This window comes from Staurois parvus, unplaced genomic scaffold, assembly GCF_062004578.1.
Source record: "Staurois parvus isolate SC_StPar_1 unplaced genomic scaffold, SC_StPar_1.0 ptg000276l, whole genome shotgun sequence".
Lineage (NCBI taxonomy): Eukaryota > Metazoa > Chordata > Amphibia > Anura > Ranidae > Staurois > Staurois parvus.
The window spans coordinates 3,024,088-3,047,881 of NW_028318072.1; the positions used below are offsets into that span (position 1 = coordinate 3,024,088).

Consider the following 23,794-nt stretch of genomic DNA (forward strand, 5'->3'; position numbering starts at 1 on the left):
TTTTCCTTTGCCAGCAGGGGGATTCCAGACATCCAGAGACCCTTGATAGCACTGATCCAGGTTCCTCACCCAGGGCACTCATATGAGGTATCCACCTTAAGAGAGGGGGGGCTTGACCAAAAAGCCCACCCCAAAAAACACTGATAGTGTAGTACGTTTCAAAAAAATCCTTTATTGCAGAGTAAAAGACAGGTCACTCACAGGGTTTCCCAGAGTCAAAGATGGCCGCCGGCCTCCACGAGGTACGGACCGGCGTGACGTCACCGGCTAGGCTCCACCCTGATGCGTTTCGTGCGGACGAGCACGTTATCAAAGGGAGCGAGCACTAGCCGGACAAACTCATATATAGTGTTTCCCGCGCATGCGCGGTGAAACGAAAAAGCCGGTGACGCCATTTTGGCCCGCTCGCGCATGCGCAAAGCATACGATAGCGGCCATTTTCTTGGTTATCGCGGCTCAGGGTAGGCGATCATTATGCATTTAGGTGAATCCATCTCACCTGCACTACTATATAGAAGACCAGTATACAGGAGACAGAAAACCATCCATATTACAATGTATACTGGCCATAAGGAGTATTACATATATTATTAAACTATCCCTGACTCCCTTATAATGGAGTTTAATACAGGTGCAGTCAAATTTGCTAAATGAAGGCTAATTACATAGCACTTATTGCACTTACCTATAAATATATTTAAATATAATATGGTAATAGCCAGACATCAATAAAATTAAGATAAATAATTCATAAATACTGGAAACCATGCCTAAAAACAACCCCCTGAGCCAGGATAACTTACACTTCACATAATATAAAAACCTTGTATAAGCCATATATATAAAATGTATAAATATATACGTATATGCATTTAGGTGAATAAAAAATTAAAAAATAATTAAAAACATATCAACTTGTATCAATAAAACAATTAATGTCAAGGTCTACATTCAAGCCTTGAGGGAAAAAAGACTGTAGCTCATAAACCCACTTTGTTTCCAACTTGGAAACCGATCTCTTTTTGTAAGTGCCCCTCCAATGTGGTTTCACAATGTCTATCGCAACAAATTTCAAGCATTTGGGGTAATTATTGTGGCACAGCCGATAATGTAAAGATAATGAATGGTCCTTAAAACCTTTTTTAATATTTTTTAAGTGCTCACGCAGTCTATCCCGTAACCTTCTTGTTGTCCTCCCAACATATTGTTTCCCACAGCCGCACTCTAATAGGTAAACAACGTATGTACTATTACAAGTGATGGTATTTTTAATTTCATAGGTTCTGTTGGTGATATTAGAGGCAAAAGTCTTCACCGGTCTCTTGTGTGTACCATTATCAACACAGATCATGCACCTATTACAAGGATAAAAACCTTTATGCCCAAGATTAAATGTTACAGTTTTTGGGGGGTTCACAATGTTGGAGGGTAAAGACAACCTGAGGGGTGGTGCTCTCCGGAAAATAATCTTCAGGCGGTCGGGTACTACTTTTCCCAATAATGGGTCATTCAAAAGGATGGACCAGTTTTTCTTAATTATTTTGGAAACATCTTTATATTGGGTATTAAAATTTGTAATGAAGGGACAGACAATGTTATTATTGGCAACTGTAGTGGGCTTGAGTAATTCATTCCTATCTGTATTTTGTACTTCCTTTATTGCTTTAGTCAGGAAAGGTTCATCATACCCTTTTTCCAAGAACCTTTCTTTTAAAATTATAGACTGTCTATGAAAATCCTCAATATTGTCACAATTTCTTTTTATCCGAAGAAATTGGCCTTTCGGAATATTCATTAACCATTTTGGGTGATGACAACTATCAAGTGGAATAAAACTATTCCGGTCCGTCTCTTTAAAAAATGTTTTAGTTAAAATATCCATATCTGATACAAAAAGAGTAAGATCTAAAAAATCGATTTGTTTAAGATCATACTGGTAAGAAAGTTTAATATTTAATTCATTAAAATTTAATGTAATAAAAAAATTCTTAAGAGTGAATTCATCCCCCTGCCACAATAAGAACATATCATCAATGTACCTCTGATAAAACAAAAGGTTAGGCCATTCCCTAGAGTAGATGAGATCTTTCTCCCATCTGGCCATAAATAAATTTGCCAGACTTGGGGCAAACTTGGCGCCCATAGCGACACCAGTAGTTTGTAAATAAAATTCATTCCCAAACCAAAAATAATTGTGTGTCATGGCAAATTTAAGAAGGTCTAAAATAAATGTTCTTTGTATTACAGGGATGTCTGTGGCCATATTAAGATAAAAATCTGCTGCCGCCATTCCATCATCATGTTTGATATTACTATAAAGTGCTGACACATCTGCTGTGACCAAATATGTAGGGGAATTCAGTTTAATAGTTTTAATGTCTACAAGCATTTGTTTTGTGTCTCTTAGAAATGCTGGTGTCTTGGCCACCAGGGGCTGTAAAAATTGATCGATGTATTCACCAATCCTTGAGCTTAGAGAGCCAATGCCACTCACTATAGGTCTCCCCGGGGGGTTAGTCAGATCTTTATGTATCTTAGGCAAGCAATATAAGACCGGTAATTTGGGTGAGATAGGGCACAAATAATCTTTTTCCTTTTTGGTTAAAATGCCCATATCATAACCTTTGTTAATAATACTCCTCAATGATCTTTTATAAGGGACCAGAGGGTTTCGATGAAGGGTTTGATAGGTGTTCTTATCATTTAAGATAAGATATACCTGCTTAACATAGTCTGTCTTGTCCATAATAACTACCCCCCCACCTTTATCGGCTGGGCGCACTATCAGATCTTTTTCTTCAAGTAATGATTTTACCAGGGAATCTCTGTGTTTATAGTTGTCTCTATTTCTGACCTTAATTTTTTCTAGGTCTTTTAAAACTAAACTTTTAAAAACATTAACATACGAATGGGCTGGGGGATTGAACAGGGAAGCATTCTTAAGGCCTGAATGTTTAAAAATACTAGTGGCAGGGTTAGAGGAAATACTCGTGGGAGGGGCATTCAGAAAATATATTTTCATAGCTAGTTTCCTCGTAAATTTGTGAATGTCAATATATGTGTCAAATTTGTTAAGTTTAGCTCTTGGGGCAAATTTCAGCCCTTTGTTCAGGAGGTCTACTTCATTCTCAGTTAATTCTTGTTTACTTAAATTAAAAATACCTCTAGAGTTTAAGTCTTTCTTTTTTTGTTGTCTATGTACCCTCTTTCCTCCTCTCCTTCCTCTGACCGTGTACTTCTTTTTCTTGCCGGGCCTATTCCTAAAAAATGACTTTGTGGGTGAGAGTATTGTTGGTCAGGATTCGGATACGAATAATTCTCATTCATTTGTACAGAAGCTTGTGGGTAGTCCCGGTATTGGGGGCCGTAATTATTGGAAGGGTATCTCCTAGGTGATGAGCCCCAGTTTTGACTGGAGTTGTATTGGTGCCTCCCTGGGGTCCAATCACCTCATCCTCCTTCTTGGTGATAATAATTATTATTACTATAATTCGCTTGATTATAGTTTTTTGTATTTCTCCAGGTACCCCCTTGTTGTGGTTTACGCGGGTGCCCTCCATTACCATTTCGATTACCGCCTGTTCTATTGTTATTGTGGTTGTGGTTATGATTAGAATGTGGTCTAAAATTCCTATCCCCATAAAAAGGTGTGTGCATCTGATTAAACCCTTGAAACCTATTAAAGGTGGGTATGTTATATTGGTCTTGCAAGGGGTTCGGTGTAGTAGGGGGTCTATCATCATTAACCCTGTGATTGCTTCTCTTTGGTGTCCCCATTAATTTTTGGGGATTAATTCGTGGGGCATTGCCTTTATTAGGATGAATATAAGGTCTAGAAACATTACCTTCCGACTGGGTTACAGTCTGTGATGAAGGAGAAAGGCTGAGAGTCTGCCATTTGAATATTTCTTTATTTGCATAATCTTTGCAGTCTCTCCCATATTTTTTCTTTTTCTTGGTTTTCTGTTCCTTCTCAGTTTTGTCAAGGAGAGTTTTTAGCCGATTTGATTCTGCTTTATATTCATCCTTCCCTTTATATGGTTGTAGTTTTACCTTAGTTTTATTAATCTCATTGTCTAGGTATATTAGTTTCTTTCTCTTCCTGGCCACCAAAAATGTTAACAAATCCAAACCTTTATTGTTAAAGAATGAAAACCATTCTACTTCACTGTTAACATCTCCGACTTCCGGAGGAACCTCCCACCTCAGAGATCTGGGAACCATACCCTCCTTGATATAATTAAGAAAAACTGGTCCATCCTTTTGAATGACCCATTATTGGGAAAAGTAGTACCCGACCGCCCGGAGATTATTTTCCGGAGAGCACCACCCCTCAGGTTGTCTTTAGCCCCCAACATTGTGAACCCCCCAAAAACTGTAACATTTAATCTTGGGCATAAAGGTTTTTATCCTTGTAATAGGTGCATGATCTGTGTTGATAATGGTACACACAAGAGACCGGTGAAGACTTTTGCCTCTAATATCACCAACAGAACCTATGAAATTAAAAATACCATCACTTGTAATAGTACATACATTGTTTACCTATTAGAGTGCGGCTGTGGGAAACAATATGTTGGGAGGACAACAAGAAGGTTACGGGATAGACTGCGTGAGCACTTAAAAAATATTAAAAAAGGTTTTAAGGACCATTCATTATCTTTACATTATCGGCTGTGCCACAATAATAATCCCAAATGCTTGAAATTTGTTGCGATAGACATTGTGAAACCACATTGGAGGGGCACTTACAAAAAGAGATCGGTTTCCAAGTTGGAAACAAAGTGGGTTTATGAGCTACAGTCTTTTTTCCCTCAAGGCTTGAATGTAGACCTTGACATTAATTGTTTTATTGATACAAGTTGATATGTTTTTAATTATTTTTTAATTTTTTATTCACCTAAATGCATATACGTATATGTTTATACATTTTATATATATGGCTTATACAAGGTTTTTATATTATGTGAAGTGTAAGTTATCCTGGCTCAGGGGGTTGTTTTTAGGCATGGTTTCCAGTATTTATGAATTATTTATCTTAATTTTATTGATGTCTGGCTATTACCATATTATATTTAAATATATTTATAGGTAAGTGCAATAAGTGCTATGTAATTAGCCTTCATTTAGCAAATTTGACTGCACCTGTATTAAACTCCATTATAAGGGAGTCAGGGATAGTTTAATAATATATGTAATACTCCTTATGGCCAGTATACATTGTAATATGGATGGTTTTCCGTCTCCTGTATACTGGTCTTCTACATAGTAGTGCAGGTGAGATGGATTCACCTAAATGCATAATGATCGCCTACCCTGAGCCGCGATAACCAAGAAAATGGCCGCTATCGTATGCTTTGCGCATGCGCGAGCGGGCCAAAATGGCGTCACCGGCTTTTTCGTTTCACCGCGCATGCGCGGGAAACACTATATATGAGTTTGTCCGGCTAGTGCTCGCTCCCTTTGATAACGTGCTCGTCCGCACGAAACGCGTCAGGGTGGAGCCTAGCCGGTGACGTCACGCCGTTCCGTACCTCATGGAGGCCGGCGGCCATCTTTGACTCTGGGAAACCCTGTGAATGACCTGTCTTTTACTCTGCAATAAAGGATTTTTTTGAAACGTACTACACTATCAGTGTTTTTTGGGGTGGGCTTTTTGGTCAAGCCCCCCCTCTCTTAAGGTGGATACCTCATATGAGTGCCCTGGGTGAGGAACCTGGATCAGTGCTATCAAGGGTCTCTGGATGTCTGGAATCCCCCTGCTGGCCAAGGAAAAGGTTATCCCCATCAGAGTGACAGCTTGCCAGATGATCCACACAGGTTCAGCTTTCTAGGACCAGGAGTGGTCTGACAACTCAAATGCGCATATTATGCGCTTTCTGGTGAGTGCATAATATTAGACACTATTCAGCACGGAGTCAACCACTTTTGCACGGCTTATTGGGACTATTGTATCATGTTATGAGGACACTTATCAATCACCACTAAGCACCAGTAGCCCATCACTTATTACCTTATATGTTACTTTATATTAACCATTTGTAGCGCTGCATGTGTTGTTATTATAGTGTGAAGGTTTGAGGTTTGTGCCTTTCATGCCAGCTGCTTGCTATCCATCTCCAAGCGCTCGTTAATTATTCTTTCTGCTGTTTTCAACAGACACTTGTCCACTGACGCCCACCAGTCCATAGAGGTCTATGGATGGTCTGATCAGAGCCACCTGAAAAATGGTCAGGTGGACCCAATCAGGCCATCAGTGTGAAAGAGGCCTAAATTGTGGACAACAGCAACAAAACATTAAGTTTCCATTCACACAGGAGATTAGCACACACTGAAAAAAAAGTGGCAAAAATGTGTGGATTCCTTCATCTGGAATGACAGGTGTGTGCGAATAGCTGAGGCCACTCAGCCCATGCAATACAATGACAGGCTGACGGTAGCTGCAGTTTTCTGCAACTGCGCAGCCAACAAAGGATGACAAAGATAGTCTTTCTGATAGAATTAGTGACTGCAAGGTAGACATCCACAGCACAAACTGCATCCAGGTAATGGAGGGTGATCTTTTTCTGATGAACCAGAGCCAGAAACAGCCTGTATGAAGGTCTCAGAGTGGGATGTTAAAAGTCTCTGGAACAAGATCACAGGTGTTGAAGTCTGCCCCTTGATTATACTCAGGGATAGCTGCTGATCCAAATCCATTTACAGAAAGGATAGAATCCATTCTGCTGTAAATGTTTTGGGATTATTTCTTCCTTCACACCAGGCAAAATATACCTTCCACATGAAATGGTGTAACTCACCAATAAAGTCAGTTCTTGGGACAAAAGATCCAGATGATCTGAAGCCAATGGCGCATCTGCCAGTAGTCTGATCACGTTAGAGTAGAACAACTGCCTAGGCCAGTCCAGAGCTATAAGAATCAGCAGAATGCCCTTCAGCTTGATCATGCAAAGCAGAGGAGGAAGGAGTTTCAGAGAAGGAAAGATCAGGGTGTGCTGATCCCTCAGAGCAATCCTCTGTTTCTGCCAGTTTATCTTTGCTCCTGCAGACAAACCTACCCAGTTTTCCAGGTGTAAGGGCCATTCCCCTGGGTGTGCTGCCAGCCAAATGTCCACCCCTGCCCAGGACAGAATTCTTTCTACCTCATTGACCATGGCAAGATTTCTGGTTACCCCCTGATGATTCATGTATGCCACTGCTGTAGCATTGTCCAACTTAATCCAGATTGAATGACCCTCCATCTGGGGTGTTCAGCTTTGCAGGGAATGACTGTTTCTTTAGCAGAAGATTGTCCAGATATCCCTCAGTGGAGATATCCTGAGAGGGCAGCAAGGCTAGCATAGGTGAACACCTGTGGTGCTGATAACAGGCTAAAAGGCAAGGCTACAAACTGGACGTGTTGAGTGCTCACAGTAAATCATAGGAATCGCTGATGGGCTGGAAACAAGTCTATGTCTAGAAGTCTATGTCTATGAGAACCAAGCCCTACTGAGCCAACTGGGTGCAATGAGAATCACTGGAATACCTTCTCTCTCTCTCTCAGCGCTTTCCACATAACGGGAAAACAAGATTTCCCCAACTCCAGAACCAGGCTGGATAGCCAATATTCCAAGGATAACCTGATTTTGGTGTGTATAGACATATGGCAATCCAGGGACAGAGTCCTTTTGTCTCACACATCAGTCTTAAATGAAACTGCATGTACAGGACTGTACTACCATCAACTGCAGTACCCTCATGCAGAACAAATGGAGGGGCGTTCCAGAGAACTCAACTCTCCTACAATGGACCAAAGCCTTTCCTGGGGAAGGAAAATGCATGCCAGAGCAGTGTTCAGGATGAGGTCCAGATATTCCAGCTAGTGCAATAGCTCTAGGGATGATTTTGTAAATTGTGGATCCACCCAAAGTCCTGCAGGACTGGCACTGTGTGCTGCACATTGGCCCTGAGGCTCTTGTTCACAAAGGAATAGATCAACCAGATCTAACTTAGTAGGGATCCCCTGGGCTCACAGAACAGCCAACAATCACGGTGCTTTGACTAGGCAAAAAGGCAGACCCACAAACTGAAAATGTTGTTCCCCCCACTGCAAACTGCAGGTAGTGCTGAAGAAATGGAAATATAAAGGATGGAAAGGTGGGCATCTTTGACATCCACTGAGGCTTGGAAATCCACCACTGAACTCACATATTCTCTCTGGAATATTTGATCATGTCAAAACATGTTCAAGTACATCGGGTCCACAATGGGCCATACATTTGGCTTGGGCAGTGTAAACAGGTGGGAACACAAACCAATTGAAAGAATGCCTTAAAAAAGGGTGCAGGGTTCTTGGGTACACCAGTACATCGTCCATCAGCACAGTAAGGGTCTCATTAAAATAAGACATTTCAGGGTCCACAATAGGGGCTTCCCACTTTTTGCAGAAACTGTTTTTCATCAGTTATTATTTCACAAACCGCTTAGGGGGTGCAAATATCTTTGTTTGGATCGGCCCAGTCCTTGTACAGGTCCTTTTAAAATAGGATGCACTGGAAAGGAGGTTTGGTGCTTTTCAAGACCGACCCCATTCCTGATACATTAGGTCCTGAGGGTTCCAGTAACTACAGTTTATGTTTTTACAGAACCATTCTGAAAACACTCACTGTGAACCATTGAGATTGAAACACATGAGACACCTGGGGGTTTATTTACTAAAGCTGGAGAGTCCAAAATCTGACTCCCTTCTGCATAGAAACCAATCAGCTTCTAACCTCAGCTTGTTCAATGAAGCTTTGGCAATGAAACCTGGAAGCTGATTGGTTTCTATGCAGAAGGGAGTCTGATTTTGGACTCTCCAGCTTTAGTAAATAAACCCCCTGGTGTTCTCCTCAGAGAAGTCTGCTTTTTCAGACCCTGCCTCCACCCCAAAAAAGGGTGGCAGGGAAAACTCACAAGAAGCTGTTCTGGGGACAGAGGTAAACACTTTTTACTGTTATCGCTCTGCATATATTTACAGATATCTGCCAACTACTCCAACACAGTGGAGAATGTGGCTGAAAGTTCCTTCTTGGACATGAAGGTTCCTGAGGATGGAGCTCCTGAAGGAGTTAATGAGAAGTAAGATGTCACCTGAGAGCCAAAGCCAGTTTGCTGACCCATACACTTGTGGAGGGAAGAAAACCCATGTTCCTGGTCTGCCAGATGCCAGATTCAGGTCATGCTTGCACAGGAGACAGACTCAGAGGAGGAATCAGTGTGCCCAAAACAGGGTGGCATGCATGCCCTGTACTAATGTACACTTACAGTGCTCATGGGTACAGAAAGGCAGGGAGACAGCACCAGGAGCCCTGCCACAACAAGGGCACTTAACATGCAATACAGAGGAGAGCCAGAAAACCATCTCAATCTTCTCCTTACAGGAAAAAGGCATACCCAATAGGGTCTTCAGGGACTGGGCTGTGCTGCCTCAGACAACAGCTCTGGACCTGTAAAAGCACCCCACCAGCTAATTCACAAATGGAACCACCTGATGAAGTGAGTGCCACATGCAGGATGCAGTACTACAGCAGCTTTCAGGCCATCCCAGTGTTCGGGAATTGTCCCATCAGGATATTAAGCATATGTAGAGACCTACTTGGAAAATTGTTACTGCTATGGGACACCTCGCCTCAGCAGAGAAAGGCAGTTTAAGTAGAAATTCATGTAGCAAATCAGAAAAGTCTCTAGGCAAGAGTGAGATGGGTCCATCACCTTTTGACACCTCCTGGGAAAAAAAAAAGCGGAAGCAAAGCTGGGTGGTGTCAAGCTTTGTTATTTATAAATGTGGGCAGCACAGTTGCTAAATGGTTAGCACTTTCACCTGGCAGCACTAGGGTCGTTGGTTCAAATCCCATCCATGGCACCACCTGCCTGGAGTGTGCATGTTCTCCCTGCGTGGGTTTCCTCTGGGTACTCCAGTTTCCTCCCACACTCTAAAGACATGCTGGTAGGTTAAACGAATCCTGCTTAAACTGGCCGTAGTATGTGTATGAATGTAAGTTAGGGACCTTAGATTGTGCACCCCTTGGGGGTAAAGGGACTGATGTGAATGTACAATATATATGTAAAGCGTTGCAAAAATTGTTGGTGCTATAAAAGTACCTGTAATAAATAAATATACAATTACCTAGGTGGAGAATACCCCAAGCCAAAAAAATTAACTATCCTGTGATATACAATTGAGAAACCCAAGAATGCTGGGAGTAGGAAGGGATAGAGCATGCTGGTCACTTTTTTTTTCGTTTGGCAGTGTCCTATTCTCCTGGAGGTGGTCATATAATCCTACAGACTCTGAATTCCTGTGTCCCTCAATGAACAAGAAAGAAAGCCAGATTATTTATTTTGTGAAGGGTAAAGCCACACTTTGTGTACTAGAATATGTCTCTTTACATTTTTAAACTAGTTTCAGCAGCAAGAATCTGCCCGCCAGAAAGAGGAGACTCAAAAGCAGCAGCAGAGGCAAGAACAGGAACTGCAGAAGTTCAAGGAACATCTGGAAGAGACATTTAAGGAACTGACACAGATACAAGTAAGATCTGTTTATTCTTTTAGGGCTGGTTCACACCACAAAAACGCACTCCAGATCTGTTCTGGATGTGTTTCTGCATGCACGTTTTTAAACACTTTTTCGATGCATTTCCAAATGCATTCCAGATGTTTTTTTTCTCTGTACTGAGGTCAGGTGCATTCTAATACAGTAAAAATGCAGCATGTTGTATTTTTTTTTCTGGAACTGACTGCACTGGTGTGAACTATACCACTGGAACCCATCAACCTACTTTCCATGCATTGTTGATGCAGAAAAAAAATGCACTAGACTACATCTGGTGTGAACTGGCAACTTTATTCTACAAGCTTTCCTAAAACTGTAATCTTTCAAGAATGTTTTTTTTTAAGTATTTTAATAGTATCCAGTCTGCAAGCATTGACTGATGCCAAGCTTAACAACTGATGTGAGATTTTTACATTTATTAGGTATGCTTGCAAGGACCTGTAAGGTCTTCTCAGTTATCCTGAGCATGGATAGCCTGTAATTTGTCACATGCACAAAGACTTGTTCTGTGAGGTCCCACTGAATGCAACTAGTACTAGCCTAAGAATGGGCCATGACCAGTTGGTTCAGCAGGGGATCCTTTAACAGATTTGGAAAAGAAAAATGGATGCCATGTTTGTGTGACGTGTCCGAAATAATAATTTATTTTTTTTTGTGGCACGTGAAAAAACAGAACGTTCTGGACCCCATTCTAATCCCTAAAGTTCAGGTCAGAAAAAAAACTCTGATCCATTCTTTTTTTTTTGGCTCTGGACAGACGTGAAAGTAATCTTGACTTTTGTCCCTTTACATCCAGCTGCCCACAGGCTAACATGGAGCTTCTGAATAAGTCTGGCTGAAAAACTGGCAGGTAGACCTGAACAGATTGGGGCCTTAAAGTGGTTCTAAAGGCCGAAAAAAAATTATTTAATTTTTCACCTGCATTCTCGGCTTTAAGGTGAAAACCTTTATGTCTGTACCTCCTCCACTCCCCCTTCCTTCCCCAAACACTTACCTGACACCTCTCAATCTAGCATTGTCCCTGCTCTGCTTTCTTCCTGCATTAATGGGCTTTACTGAGAGCAGTGGGAGCCGTTGGGTCCTGCTGCTCTCAGACAAATCCTGTGATGAGGGGGCAGGGCCAAAGTGCACTGTGTGTCTATGGATGCCCATAGCCTGGCTCAGGAGCAAGCACACAGGTGTGCTTCCTTAGAAGTGGCTTCCAATGGTGGCACACCAAAGCACCAGCGGAGAACCCCAGAATACGGGGTGTTGACCAGCTCATAATTGGTAAGTATAACTTTTTTTTTTTTTTAATAAAACATTCAAAATCACTTTAGGCTGGGTTTACACGTATCAAAATTAAGCTGGTTCAGCAAGAACCAGAAAAGTTTGGTACGTGTGTACACCTCTGACAGAAGCTGGGCATTAGACCGGCTTCTGTTGAACAAACAGTACTACTGAAAGACCAGCATTCAACCAGCGCATTCAGCCAAAAAAAAAAAAACCTCTGTTTATACTCTGCTTTATAGGACATAGTGGGGTTAATTTTTTGGAAAAAAGACTTGTGACAGAAAAGACATTTCTAAGAAGAGGTTCACTGATGCCAGAGACATCACAGACAATAAACATAGGGAAACACTTATGTGAAAACAGGTGGGGAAGAGACATGGAAGGAGATTATTTAATAAAGAGGACACTACTGACAAGACTGGAAAAAAAATGACTAAACAGTCTACCAAAGAGGACACAATTAACAGCAGTACATGGGCCTTGTATTGCAGACTAAGTTGTCTGCAACACAATATGAGCCATCCAGTAAGGCTTTGTTCATACAGGCATATGCCCATGGCAAGGGATATGTTTTCCCGCATGGAGAGGAACAGGTGTTCTATGTATCCCTATGCAGTCAGTCCCATTCATGTCAATTGCAACGCAGCTGCTGTACAGACACTGCCACTGCTCCGAATGCAGGTCTGTGCGGGACCTGCATGCACCCACATGGCTGTCAAATTCGGAGTAGCGGCTGTGTCCGTGCAGTTACTGCTTCCCAATTGACAATAATGGGACTGCCTGCATGGGGATGCATAGAACACCTGTTCCTCCAAGTGCAGGAAACCGTGTCCCTTGCCATGAGCATATGCTTAACTATGCCTGTGTGAACAAAGCCTTACTGGGTGGCTCATATTGTGTTAGACCCTTTAAAATTATGGACAGTCTTGAGGCATCCCATTCTAAAATGTCCATAATTTTAAAAGGGTACACCATTCTAAAATGCAAAACACGATTCTAGCAGCAACATCCACACATGTAGGACAGCCAACATTAGAGGTGATTTATTCTAAAGCAAACACACTTTTGCACACTGGTACTGACTAGTATTCCAATGTTTCTCTCCATCACTGAGCTAATGTGACCCCAGCATTGATGGAGAGGGGCATGGGAGGGTCAAATTAGGATGCTGTGCAGGCAGCTGACATCCTCCTTATCAACTGATGGTGTCATTGGTTGTCAGGACACCGACGGCTAGAAGGTCGTAATGGTGCACAATGAAAACCTGTGGCTTTGTGTAACTAAAAGGCAGGCTTGTTCTACCCACTTGTTTGTATACAAATGTTTTGGGCAATTTTTAGACATTTTGCAAAGGCACCCCTGAAGAAACCTCAAGGCACCCTGGTTGAGAAAGGCTGTGTTAGACAACTAGGGGTTTATTTACTAAAGCTGGAGAGTCCAAAATCAGACTCACTTCTGCATAGAAACCAATCAGCTTCCAGGTTTCATTGCCAAAGCTTCATTGAACAAGCTGAGGTTAGAAGCTGATTGGTTTCTATGCAGAAGGGAGTCTGATTTGGGACTCTCCAGCTTTAGTAAATAAACCCCCTAATGTCTGCAATACAAGGCCCATGTACTGCTGTTATTTGACAGTGTCCTCTTTGGTAGACTGTTTAGTCATCCTTTTCTACAGTTTTGTCAGTAGTGTCCACTTTATTACATAATCTTCCATGTCTCTTCCCGACCTGTTTTCACATAAGTGTTTCCCTATACTTATATTCTGTGAGGTCTTACATCCGTGAACCATTTTCATCCTACACTTTATACCTCTTCTTAGTATAATAGGACTGCCTACATGGGGGATACACAGAACACCCCTGCATCCCACCAAGGCCCTTGCACAGGTGTACCCTTAAATACACCTGTGTGAATGAGGCCTAACCCTGCGCAGAAAGAATGTGAATCACTTGCAGAGTTCACTGCCTCAGAATCAGGCTCCTGTAAAAGCACATACCAGTTTTTTGGGTTTTTTTATACAGTAAATGGAAAGTGCCATTGTTTTAGGATTGGAATAATGACCCTCTTTTGGTACTGGTTTTTTAAAAATTTATTTCTAAAAACACAGGAAGAAAAACTAAGAACGTTGCAAGAACAGGAAACAAAGAAGCTACAGCGACTGGAAGCAGAGCACAGCATGGAGGCTGAACAGTGGAAGGAGCGTCTGAGGCTTAGTAAAGAGGTATCTCTAGACTTCGTAAATTCAGTACCTGTTTATGTGAATTGGAGGAATGGAAAAGTGGTGGTGCTGTCTTTCACAGCCACGCTTATATTTAATTTCACTAAGGTTGGATTCAAACTTATGTGCTGTGTCACGTAAACATTTGTTGAATCATCTGTTACTTTAAGGCAGCCTACATCAATAAACTCCAGTGTAGGAAAATATGTACCTTGCTTTGCAAGCCAGTGCAATGACTGAACCAAAAACGATAAAATCAGTGCTCCTCAGCCAGGCATAACCCCTCACAGCTCAACTAAGCTAAAGCCAGCAATACATGGATCGAAATTCAGCTTGTTCAGCAGTGACCAGCCGAATTTTGTTCTATGTATGGGCTAGCCGGTTGTATACAAGTTGATCTATTGATCAACTTGTGTAAAACCAGCCTGTCCAGTTTTTCCCAAACAATCAGTCCTGCTGACTATAGCTGGCAACACTTCATTCATGATTGTATTCTGCCAGTGGAAGGCTCCCCACCAGTAAAATACAATATCACAGCGGGAGTATTTCCCCAATCCACTTCAAATGTGTTTTTTTTTTTCTGTTCAACCTGCTGGTTGAGGGAATAAAAATGATTTATGCATGGCCTGCCAAAGCCTACATTTTGTAGTAAGCATTGAAGGACAAAATAGGGGATTAGTTCCTGTGATGTACTTCAAGAAAATTATTGAACAGGTAAACCAGAAATGTTAATTTCTTAAAATGTACATCACAGGACACAGGGGGGTTTATTTACTAAAGCTGGAGAGTCCAAAATCAGACTCCCTTCTGCATAGAAACCAATCAGCTTCCAGGTTTCATTGCCAAAGCTTCATTGAACAAGCTGAGGTTAGAAGCTGATTGGTTTCTATGCAGAAGGGAGTCTGATTTTGGACTCTCCAGCTTTAGTAAATAAACCCCAGGGTGTCATCATATTTATTATCACTTGGTGTGTCCCAAAGCACTAAACATGAGGGGTGGGCAACAGCAACATGGGCCACACACCAAAAACCCAGTAACAGAATAAGAACAAAATCCAATATAAGCTATCTGCACCTTTCACCCAAAATTGCCGTTTGCAGAAATATCTGCAGACACACACGGTAAAACATAGTAAACATGTGAACACAAGACCACAGGTAGCAGCCTTACAAACATAAACAGAGGTCCAATACCAAATTGCCCAGGAATCCTAGAAATAATGGATCAAGAAGCAGCCTTGTCCTTGCGAAGACCTTCAGGTAGAACAAACAGGGAAACAAACTAGCAAACAAAGCTATAGCATTGAGATAAATCTGAACATCTCCATCCAAAGAGCCATACGAAAGAGCACTACTCGAACCACATCCAGAGAGTAAGGCTATGTTTCATTGGAATGCAGGAGAGAAAGAAAGAAAGGAGAGAAAGAAAGGAAAGGAAAGAAAAAATAAAAAAGGCAGAGGCCTCATCACTACCCTATTCTGGAAAAGAATCAGAAGAGATTTCTTGCAGGAGAAGGCAGCCAGAAAGAAGCAACAAAAGGGTTCATCTGAATAGGCCCAATCAAGACTGTAAAAGGGACAACATTAAATGAATGCCCCACTGAGACAAAGAGGGGTGCACAGGCAGAAAGCTTTTACCAAGGAATGAGACATTAAGATCTCAAACAGAATGACCAAACCCGAAGTCAGGGATTAAACTTGCAAGACTCACACCAGGCAAAATAATCCTCCTATGTACAATAGTACACCATGAGCGAGAAGTGCCCCTTCACTGTGAAGAGTACTGGACTCAGGACCCAATGGACTTTGGGGGGGGGGGGGGGGGGGTCCAGCTATTTTTAGAGAACTGAAATACAGGTTTCCGATTAGAGCCCAATGCTTACAAAAAGGAACACATCTGGGACTTTAAAGGTGGCACCAGTTTGTCATGTCACCTTCCTCTTTAGGGCTAACAGCATACTTTTTTACCCAGTCACCTTCTGGATGAAGGCATCCAAGAATGGTCCAAGCAAGCACTTGTTTTCAAAATGACAGCCTCTCAAATTTTTTCCTACAGCAAAATTTTGCCAAAATTGGAGTTATAGGATCCTTCTCATATAGGCAGACATGTTGTCTAGCCTGAAAAGAATGGAGTCTTTCAAGGAATCCACCAAGAAACTCAAGTCTCTTGGAAAATCTTCCAGGAACTGCCAAATGGCATTATATACTTTGCTCAAACTTTGAGGACTTGACAAACTCCCACTGCAGCCGCCAGTGGCTATAAAGCTGCTCCCATCAGAGAGGATGTCTTAAAGAAGACCTGCAACCACTAATCCTTGGCATCTTTAAAGACTGGGACCTCATCCTCTGGGATTGCCAGGATCTTATTTAAATAGAAAAATCTTGGGTCAACAGCCAGAAAACCCCATTTCTTGTAGAATTCCTCCTCTATGGGGTTCTGCTAAGCAAACCGCTTTGGTGGTGAGAACACTTTCTCTTGGCAAGTCCAATTGGTGTACCTCACTTCCTGCAAATAAGGATCCATAGGAAAAGATTTGGAAATCTTAGGCAGCTGTCAGGGCGCAAATCGTGTTCCTTTGGGAGAAATGGACTCCAAAAGTGGTCACTTCAAATTTGTTCATATCGTGTCTGGCAGGAAGCCCAGCATTGTCGTCTGCACACCTTGAAACTCCTCGTGAATGCACTCCAAAGAGTATTCTCGATCCTAAACAGCTTCCTCCTCCTCCCTTTCCTGAAGATGCTCCTCTAACATGGCAAAACAGGTGTCCCATTATTTGCAGAGACACCTGTGAATTAAGTATTTGCTGCCAAAGGCTGCTGTGCAAAATCACAGAAGCAGTACCGATCACACATGTCCAACCACCCAGGAAACCCTGGGGCCTGCACTGACAAGCATGGTAAAGTCACTGCACATGCTACAGTCCAGTCCCTCCCTTTTAAACACTGCTATGGTGTTGTATCCTTTCACCATGTCCATACATTACTAGAAACCACAAGCACATTAAGGGACACCGTGGACCTTTAGGAACCTGACATCCCCCTCAGGGACTCACTAACCTGGACCTGTATAGCACTCTGCCAGCGAGTCACAGGATACAAGGTACACCGGAGATTGCTGTCCACAGGAATCCCAGTGCTGGACAGCAGTCTTACAGGCTGTCCCCACTCCTACATGAAGGGTCCAGGTACCATCTCCTCTCGGCCCCAGGGCCGTAGGCAATCAATCTGGATTAAGCCTTTCCAATTCCCAGTAGGGGTGTGCAGAAAAAGCCAAAATGGGAAACAACTTTCACAGACTGACGGACAGACAGTGATCTCACAGGCATATCCATAAACTAGAGACATTAGCAAAAACCAAAGTGTAGCTGAAAGGGGTCATGCCTGGGCGGAGAGAGAATTCACCCCCCCCCCCCCAACCTTGGTAGTTAAAGCAGCCACCACATGGACTTTCCAGAATATTTTGAAGTGTGTAAGGGAACTTGTGTCCATGTAGCTAAGAAGAGCAATTCTTAGGTCAAGTACTGTTATTCAAGTTTGTGCACAAATTCAACAAAAAGATGTTCAGTAGGGTTGAGGTAAGGACTCTCCATCCAGTTTCAGATCTATTATGTTATAATAATATTAAGGATAAAATGTACACAACCACCATGAAAAGTATTTTTTCTGACTTTGAAAGAACCAGGTGTATGTTTTTCCCTATTATTACAATCTTTATGTGAGGCAAACCTTGGAGTTTTAGGAGATGCTATAACCCTAAGTCCATGCTTTTTTGACTTTATGTATGTCATCTTTTTAGAAGCTGGATGGCGAGTTAGCCTTCAGACAGCATCAGATTTCAGACACTGGAAAGCAGCTGCACAAGGATCATGACAAACGCTTTTCCTGGTTTTCACCTTCTTGACAGCCATGGTTGAAGAGGGACATCATAAAAACACTCACACATTCCCTGCAAGGCAAATGCCTGTGTGGCCATCATAAATTGCAAACACTGGATTTTGACTGAATCTTTTTATTTTTCCTTTTTTTTCTATTACGTACATTAATAAGTGGGGACAATAAAAATGTAACATATACATTATTTACAGACATTCTGCTATAGTGCAGATACTGACAGAAGAATAAAAAATTTCATCACATTGTTTGTGTTATCATTCCTTAAGATTGCACATTCTTGTATTCTGATCAGTCTCCTTGCATTATCATCACATCAGAGAGATCTTCAACTTCCTGCAGTTTTAAATTCTAAAAAAACAAAAGACAAACAAGAAACAATGAAGATCATTTATAAAACACTGGATGAATGAACTTTGCTGTACATGGAACCCCCCCCCTTGTTTTTTCCCCATTTTCACTTTGCATTTAGGTGCAACACGGAGTGGTATCAGTGTATGCACACCACCAGACAGAGTACCTTACCCGAATGTTAGATTAGCTCTACTTCTACATACAGTGGCATGAGAGGATCAAATTTGCTAAGGGCAACTGAAAAGCTATACCAAAACACTACAAATACATTAAAAATTAAAGCAACCCACAATTCACTACTATAAAAAATGTGGAAAGGCAGCTCTGGGTAACCTAAATCCATCTTAAGGCTGCTATTGCAATGTTATCTGTTGCCCAGCATTTTGTCAAAGCAAGTCCTATCCACTAGGCCCAATATTTAGGTGGTCAGTTAGTCAAGACAGTATGATCAGTAACCACGACACTGTATGACGGTGCTGTGCTGTGATGCTGCTGTCAGTGAGATCAACTCATGAGATGATGGTTTTGCTACCTCACACAATTAGTCAGTTACCTGGTTAATGAATTAGATCCCTATTTCCATGCAAAGCATTTTTGCCAGTTATAAACTGATGAGGTGTTTGCCATTTTATTTCTTTAACCACTAGCCTACAGGGCACTTATACCCCCTTCCTGCCCAGGCCAATTTCCAGCTTTCAGCGCTGTCACACTTTGAATGACAATTGCGCGGTCATGCAACACTGTATCCATATGAAATTTGTATCATTTTTTTGTGACAGAGCTTTCTTTTGGTGGTATTTAATCACCTCTTTTATTTTTTCTTAAACCAAAAACCACTGAAAATTTTGAAAAACAAAAACGTTTTTTTCTTAGTTTTTGTTATAAAATTTTGTAAATAAGTGATTTTTCTCCTTCACTGATGTGCGCTAATGAGGCTGCAGTGATGGGCACTGATAGGCTGCACAGATGGACACTGATAGGTGGCACGGATGAGGAGGCACTGGTAGGTGGCACTGATGGACATTGACAGGCATCACTGATAAGCACTGAAAGGCAGCATTCATATGGCACTGATAGGCGGCACTGACTGGCACTGTTGGGCGGCACTGATAGGCAGCTCAGATGGGCACTATGTGGCATTGATGTGCACTGGTAGGCACTGATATGTGGCACTGATGGGCACTGGCAGGTGGCATGGATGAGCACTGATGGACACTGACAGGTGGCACTGCTGGGGCTACACAGATCATCAGGGCACATGTTCCCTCCAAGGAATGCCAATTACCGGCTCTCCTCTCGAGCTGTCAGTGTGACAGCTGGTGAGGAGAGGAATTCCGATAACCGGCATTTCCCTATTTACATGCGATCAGCTGTGATTGGACACAGCTGATCACATGACCAAGCCGACATCTTCGGCTTTTTCCGTCGATTGGTGATCCGCTGTGTCCGAGGGACACAGCGCACCACCGATCGCCGCGCACTCCCAGTCACCGGTGCATGCGCGGGAGCAATGTCATCACGGCTTGGCCATTCAACCAACTGGAGCCAGAAGAAAAACTGTGTGAAGATGGAAGCCCTATCAGCGGTGACATGGTGCCGCTGGAGGGCTTCGTTTTAAGGTAAGCCGTTCATAATGTGCTAGTATGCAATGCATACTATAACATTGTGCTCTTAATTGGCAGGGGGAAATTTTTTCCTTTTTACTACCACTTAGCAAGGTCGAGAAGTGACTGCAGAGCTCAATCTCAGTCCCATGAAGGCTGAGATTAACCACTTCCTGTCCAGCCGCTGTATATAAACGGCAGGACGGTGGCAGTGCAGGGGCGGGTTGCCACTCATAAACGGCGCCCGCCATTATGAATTGTGCATGCTCCATGGGAGCACGTGGCACCAAGATCACTGTACAGGACCTCTGTGTGAGGTCGCAATCATGTGATCACTGATTGGCCAATCAGTGATCACATGAATAGGTGTAAGCAAGATGCCACTTCTGACATCATTGCTTACTACGTGTGAAATCTTTGAATGATCACAGAGATCACATGGTACAAGGCTATTCACAACAGCATTGTACCATGTGACAAGCTGTGACCAATCACAGCTCACACAGTATTTCTCAATGGCTGCAAGAATGCAGCCAGAGAGAAGGAGAAATGATTGCTTTTACACCCATAAAGGCTGTAAAAACAATCAGTGTAAAAAAAAAAATCATCACCCCCCACAAGTAGTACAGTGTCACTATGGTGACAGTACTGCTAGGGTGACAGATGTTGAAAAAAACAAAAAAAAGATTATAAAAAAATAAAATAAAAATTTAATTTTTTTTTTTAAAAATTATAATTTTTAGTTATAAACTAATTTGGGTTATTTTTTTTACTAAAAATATAACTGAATAAATTTTGGCCAAGATGTATGAGGAAAGATTATTTAATTTGCCAAATTTTATAAGAAAAACACTTTTCAAAATGTTTGGACTTTTTCATTTAAATTGCACAAAAAATAAAAATCCCAGTGGTGAAAAAATACCACCAAAATAAAGTTTTATCTGTCTCAAAAAAATGCTAAAAAATTCATATGGGTACAGTGTTGCATGACTGTGCAATTGTCAAAGTGTCACCAAAGATCCATTATCTCCTGCGCTCAAAGACTCAGATCAAACAGGCGTTAGTGACAAGCAGCGTGTTGTGTGTTCATCCGCTGGTGATCAGAGGTTGTGCAGCTCTATCATGAAGCTGGGGAAGCTTAATAAAACTGTAGAGGAAGATGAAAGAAAGAGCGCACAAACCTTGCGCATTACCTCAATAAATAGTGACTAATTTTATTAATAAGGAAATATACTCACAAAGTGATGGTATATCAGGCATAAGTAACCATAATCCAAACAGGGTTACAGGTAAATCGAAAAGGGGGGGGGGGGATAAAGGCTAACATGTTTCGAAGGGTGCTCCCTTCTTCATCAGAGCTGGGTTGAGCAGATAGAGACTTCAGTATGGCAGAGTTCCCATGGCAAGGAGATATTCAGCCACTGAGTGTCAGTATTACAGCAGTTCAGCCTGTTTAGTCAAACAGGCTGAACTGCTGTAATACTGACACTCAGTGGCTGAATATCTCCTTGCCATGGGAACTCTGCCATACTGAAGTCTCTATCTGCTCAACCCAGCTCTGATGAAGAAGGGAGCACCCTTCGAAACGCGTTAGCCTTCATCCCTCCCCCCCCCCCCCCCCTTTTCGATTTACCTGTAACCCTGTTTGGATTATGGTTACTTATGCCTGTTATACCATCACTTTGTGAGTATATTTCCTTATTAATAAAATTAGTCACTATTTATTGAGGTAATGCGCAAGGTTTGTGCACTCTTTCTTTCATCTTCCTCTACAATTGTCAAAGTGTGACAGCACTGAAAGCTGAAAATTGGCCTGGACAGGAAAGGGGTAAAAGTGTCTGGACATTAAGTGGTTAAACTCTGCAGTCACTTTTTCAGCAGTCGTTTTCTTATTCCGAGTCACAATCCTATGCAATTGTCCTTTTGTATCTTTTGGTCAGTTTACCATGTCGACCACGCTTATATTCATGAGATTACGTTTTCCTAGAAACTATATATGCCGTCATAACCCTTGATACTGTACTTTGCGAAACAGCAAATACATTGGCAACTTTAGTCACAGAGGCACCAGCTAAATGGGCACCAACAACTTGACCTCTTTGAAGCTCAGTAAGCTCTAACATGACTCCGTATAACTAGCAGGGCACGCAGTGAACGAAAGTGAGGCTTCCCACCTGTTAGTTAGGTGTCTCATCACACAGTGGAAGTAAAAGGAGTTTACATCACTTGTGCTTTCAATGAGAAACATGTCGCCACTTTCACACCTGCAAATCATGCAGCGTTTCCATTTTTTTGTCTAACCCCTTTATACCTGTAGAATTACTGGTACTCTCAGAGGTGACCCTATTTCTTTTTGGATTTCTTGCCATATTAAGTCTGTCTGGTGTCGAGTCACTAAATCAATGCTTTTTCCTACCCTGTGTTTTCAAACACCATTGGTGACAGTTGTTGAGTTATCACAAGGCATATGATAACCTGTACATTTTGAAGTTGAACAGATAACTGTGCGGAGAGATTTAGAGGTGAAAGGAAGATAGTTTGACCATTACAACGCATATCTCTATTAATTCACTGAAATGCAACCATAAACTGGATAAAATAGAGGATACACCTCCTGAAGATCTGTTTTTCCAAAACATATAAAAAAAATTTCAGAAACAAAATGAAAACTTACAATGACTTCAACAGTGTTAATAGTTTCCTACTTAAGCAAGGCTGGCTATGTTTACTAACCTTCTCATTAGCTAGATGCAAGAGGCAAGCAAAAGCCAGTGGTACTGATAGATTCTGCGCCATTAAAGTGGGCAACCTGTTGATCAAGCGAAGTACATCAGTATAAAGGATAAAGCAAACATTGGAAAGCACATAAGAACGGATGGTCTTATACCTTTTCTGCAAATCATTTGTGATACTGCTGAAAATTCTCTCTTCCTTAATAGCTGCATCCTCAGGCGTATGATTTGGCTTAAATGAAATAAACAGACAAACCATTTAACATCTAAGGAAAGATTAATCCTGTCCTAAATAACTTTTGGTCCTGATCAAAGTTTATTCATTATACAAGTTAACTTTGTAAGGAGTAAAAAGTATCAGGATATGACAGGCGTCAGTAATTAATAAGGTGACATTTCTCATAAGGGGATCAACCATTAAATCAGAGACACACAAAAATAAAATCTGATTTAAAAAAAAAAAAAAAAATTCATGATGTACACCACAACCACAAAAAAAATGTTAAAGTGGTTGTAAAGGCTGATGGTTTTTTTTACCTTCATGCATTGTGTGCAGCAGCCCCCCAAACACTTAGCTGAGCCCCATCACAATCCAGCGATGTGCACGAGAGCCTCAGCTCTCCAGGGACTCTCCCCCAGAGAGCCAATGAGGAGAGAGAGGGTGGCGCCAAGCCGTGGTTCTGTGTGAATAGATATTCAGAGCAGTGGCTCAGAAGTGAACCTGTTTGGGTACCACCATAGCAAGCTGCTTGCTTTAGGGGCACATGCCGGTTTGGGGGGTTGGGTCGAGGAGCCAAGAAAAGGAGGATCAGGGCCGCTCCATGAAAAAAAAAAACACGGCAGAGAGCAGGCAAGCATGACATGTTTGTTATTTTAAAAAAAATAAAGCCTTTAATATTACTGTAAGTATTGCAAAACAGTATAAGCAACATTACCGACAGAAAGTGAGCAACAAATCTCTTGCACAACCACGTGACAGTGGCATTTGTGTCAATGGTGGGTCTGAGACTCATGCAAGAGAAATATCGTGGCCCAAACTAAGATAAATAAATCAGGATGGAGGCACTAACTGGGGCTGCACTATAGAAGTGAAACTTTGCTGTGGAGCTGTAGATAAAAATAAGGCTTCTTACATCTCATATTTCCTCATTTGA

General features: G+C 41.9%; 2 protein-coding genes across 3 annotated transcripts in view; one reads left to right on the forward strand and one right to left on the reverse strand.

Moving 5' to 3' along the window:
* Positions 1-18,195, forward strand: part of LOC149459047 (uncharacterized) — an 84,127-nt gene extending 65,932 nt beyond the window's left edge. Inside the window, exons 16-18 of the mRNA XM_089681716.1 lie at positions 10,424-10,549; positions 13,950-14,063; positions 17,856-18,195. Coding sequence (XP_089537842.1) covers positions 10,424-10,549; positions 13,950-14,063; positions 17,856-17,960 — 345 coding nt within the window. The 3' untranslated portion in view covers positions 17,961-18,195. The remainder of the gene's footprint in view (positions 1-10,423; positions 10,550-13,949; positions 14,064-17,855) is intronic.
* NCAPH (non-SMC condensin I complex subunit H) overlaps positions 18,053-23,794 on the reverse strand; it is a 46,653-nt gene continuing 40,911 nt past the window's right edge. For both annotated transcript variants that reach the window (XM_089681714.1, XM_089681715.1), the window contains exons 16-18: positions 22,796-22,872; positions 22,642-22,717; positions 18,053-18,301 (exon numbers count right to left, since the gene is read on the reverse strand). In XM_089681714.1, coding sequence (XP_089537840.1) covers positions 18,242-18,301; positions 22,642-22,717; positions 22,796-22,872 — 213 coding nt within the window. In that variant the 3' untranslated portion in view covers positions 18,053-18,241. The remainder of the gene's footprint in view (positions 18,302-22,641; positions 22,718-22,795; positions 22,873-23,794) is intronic.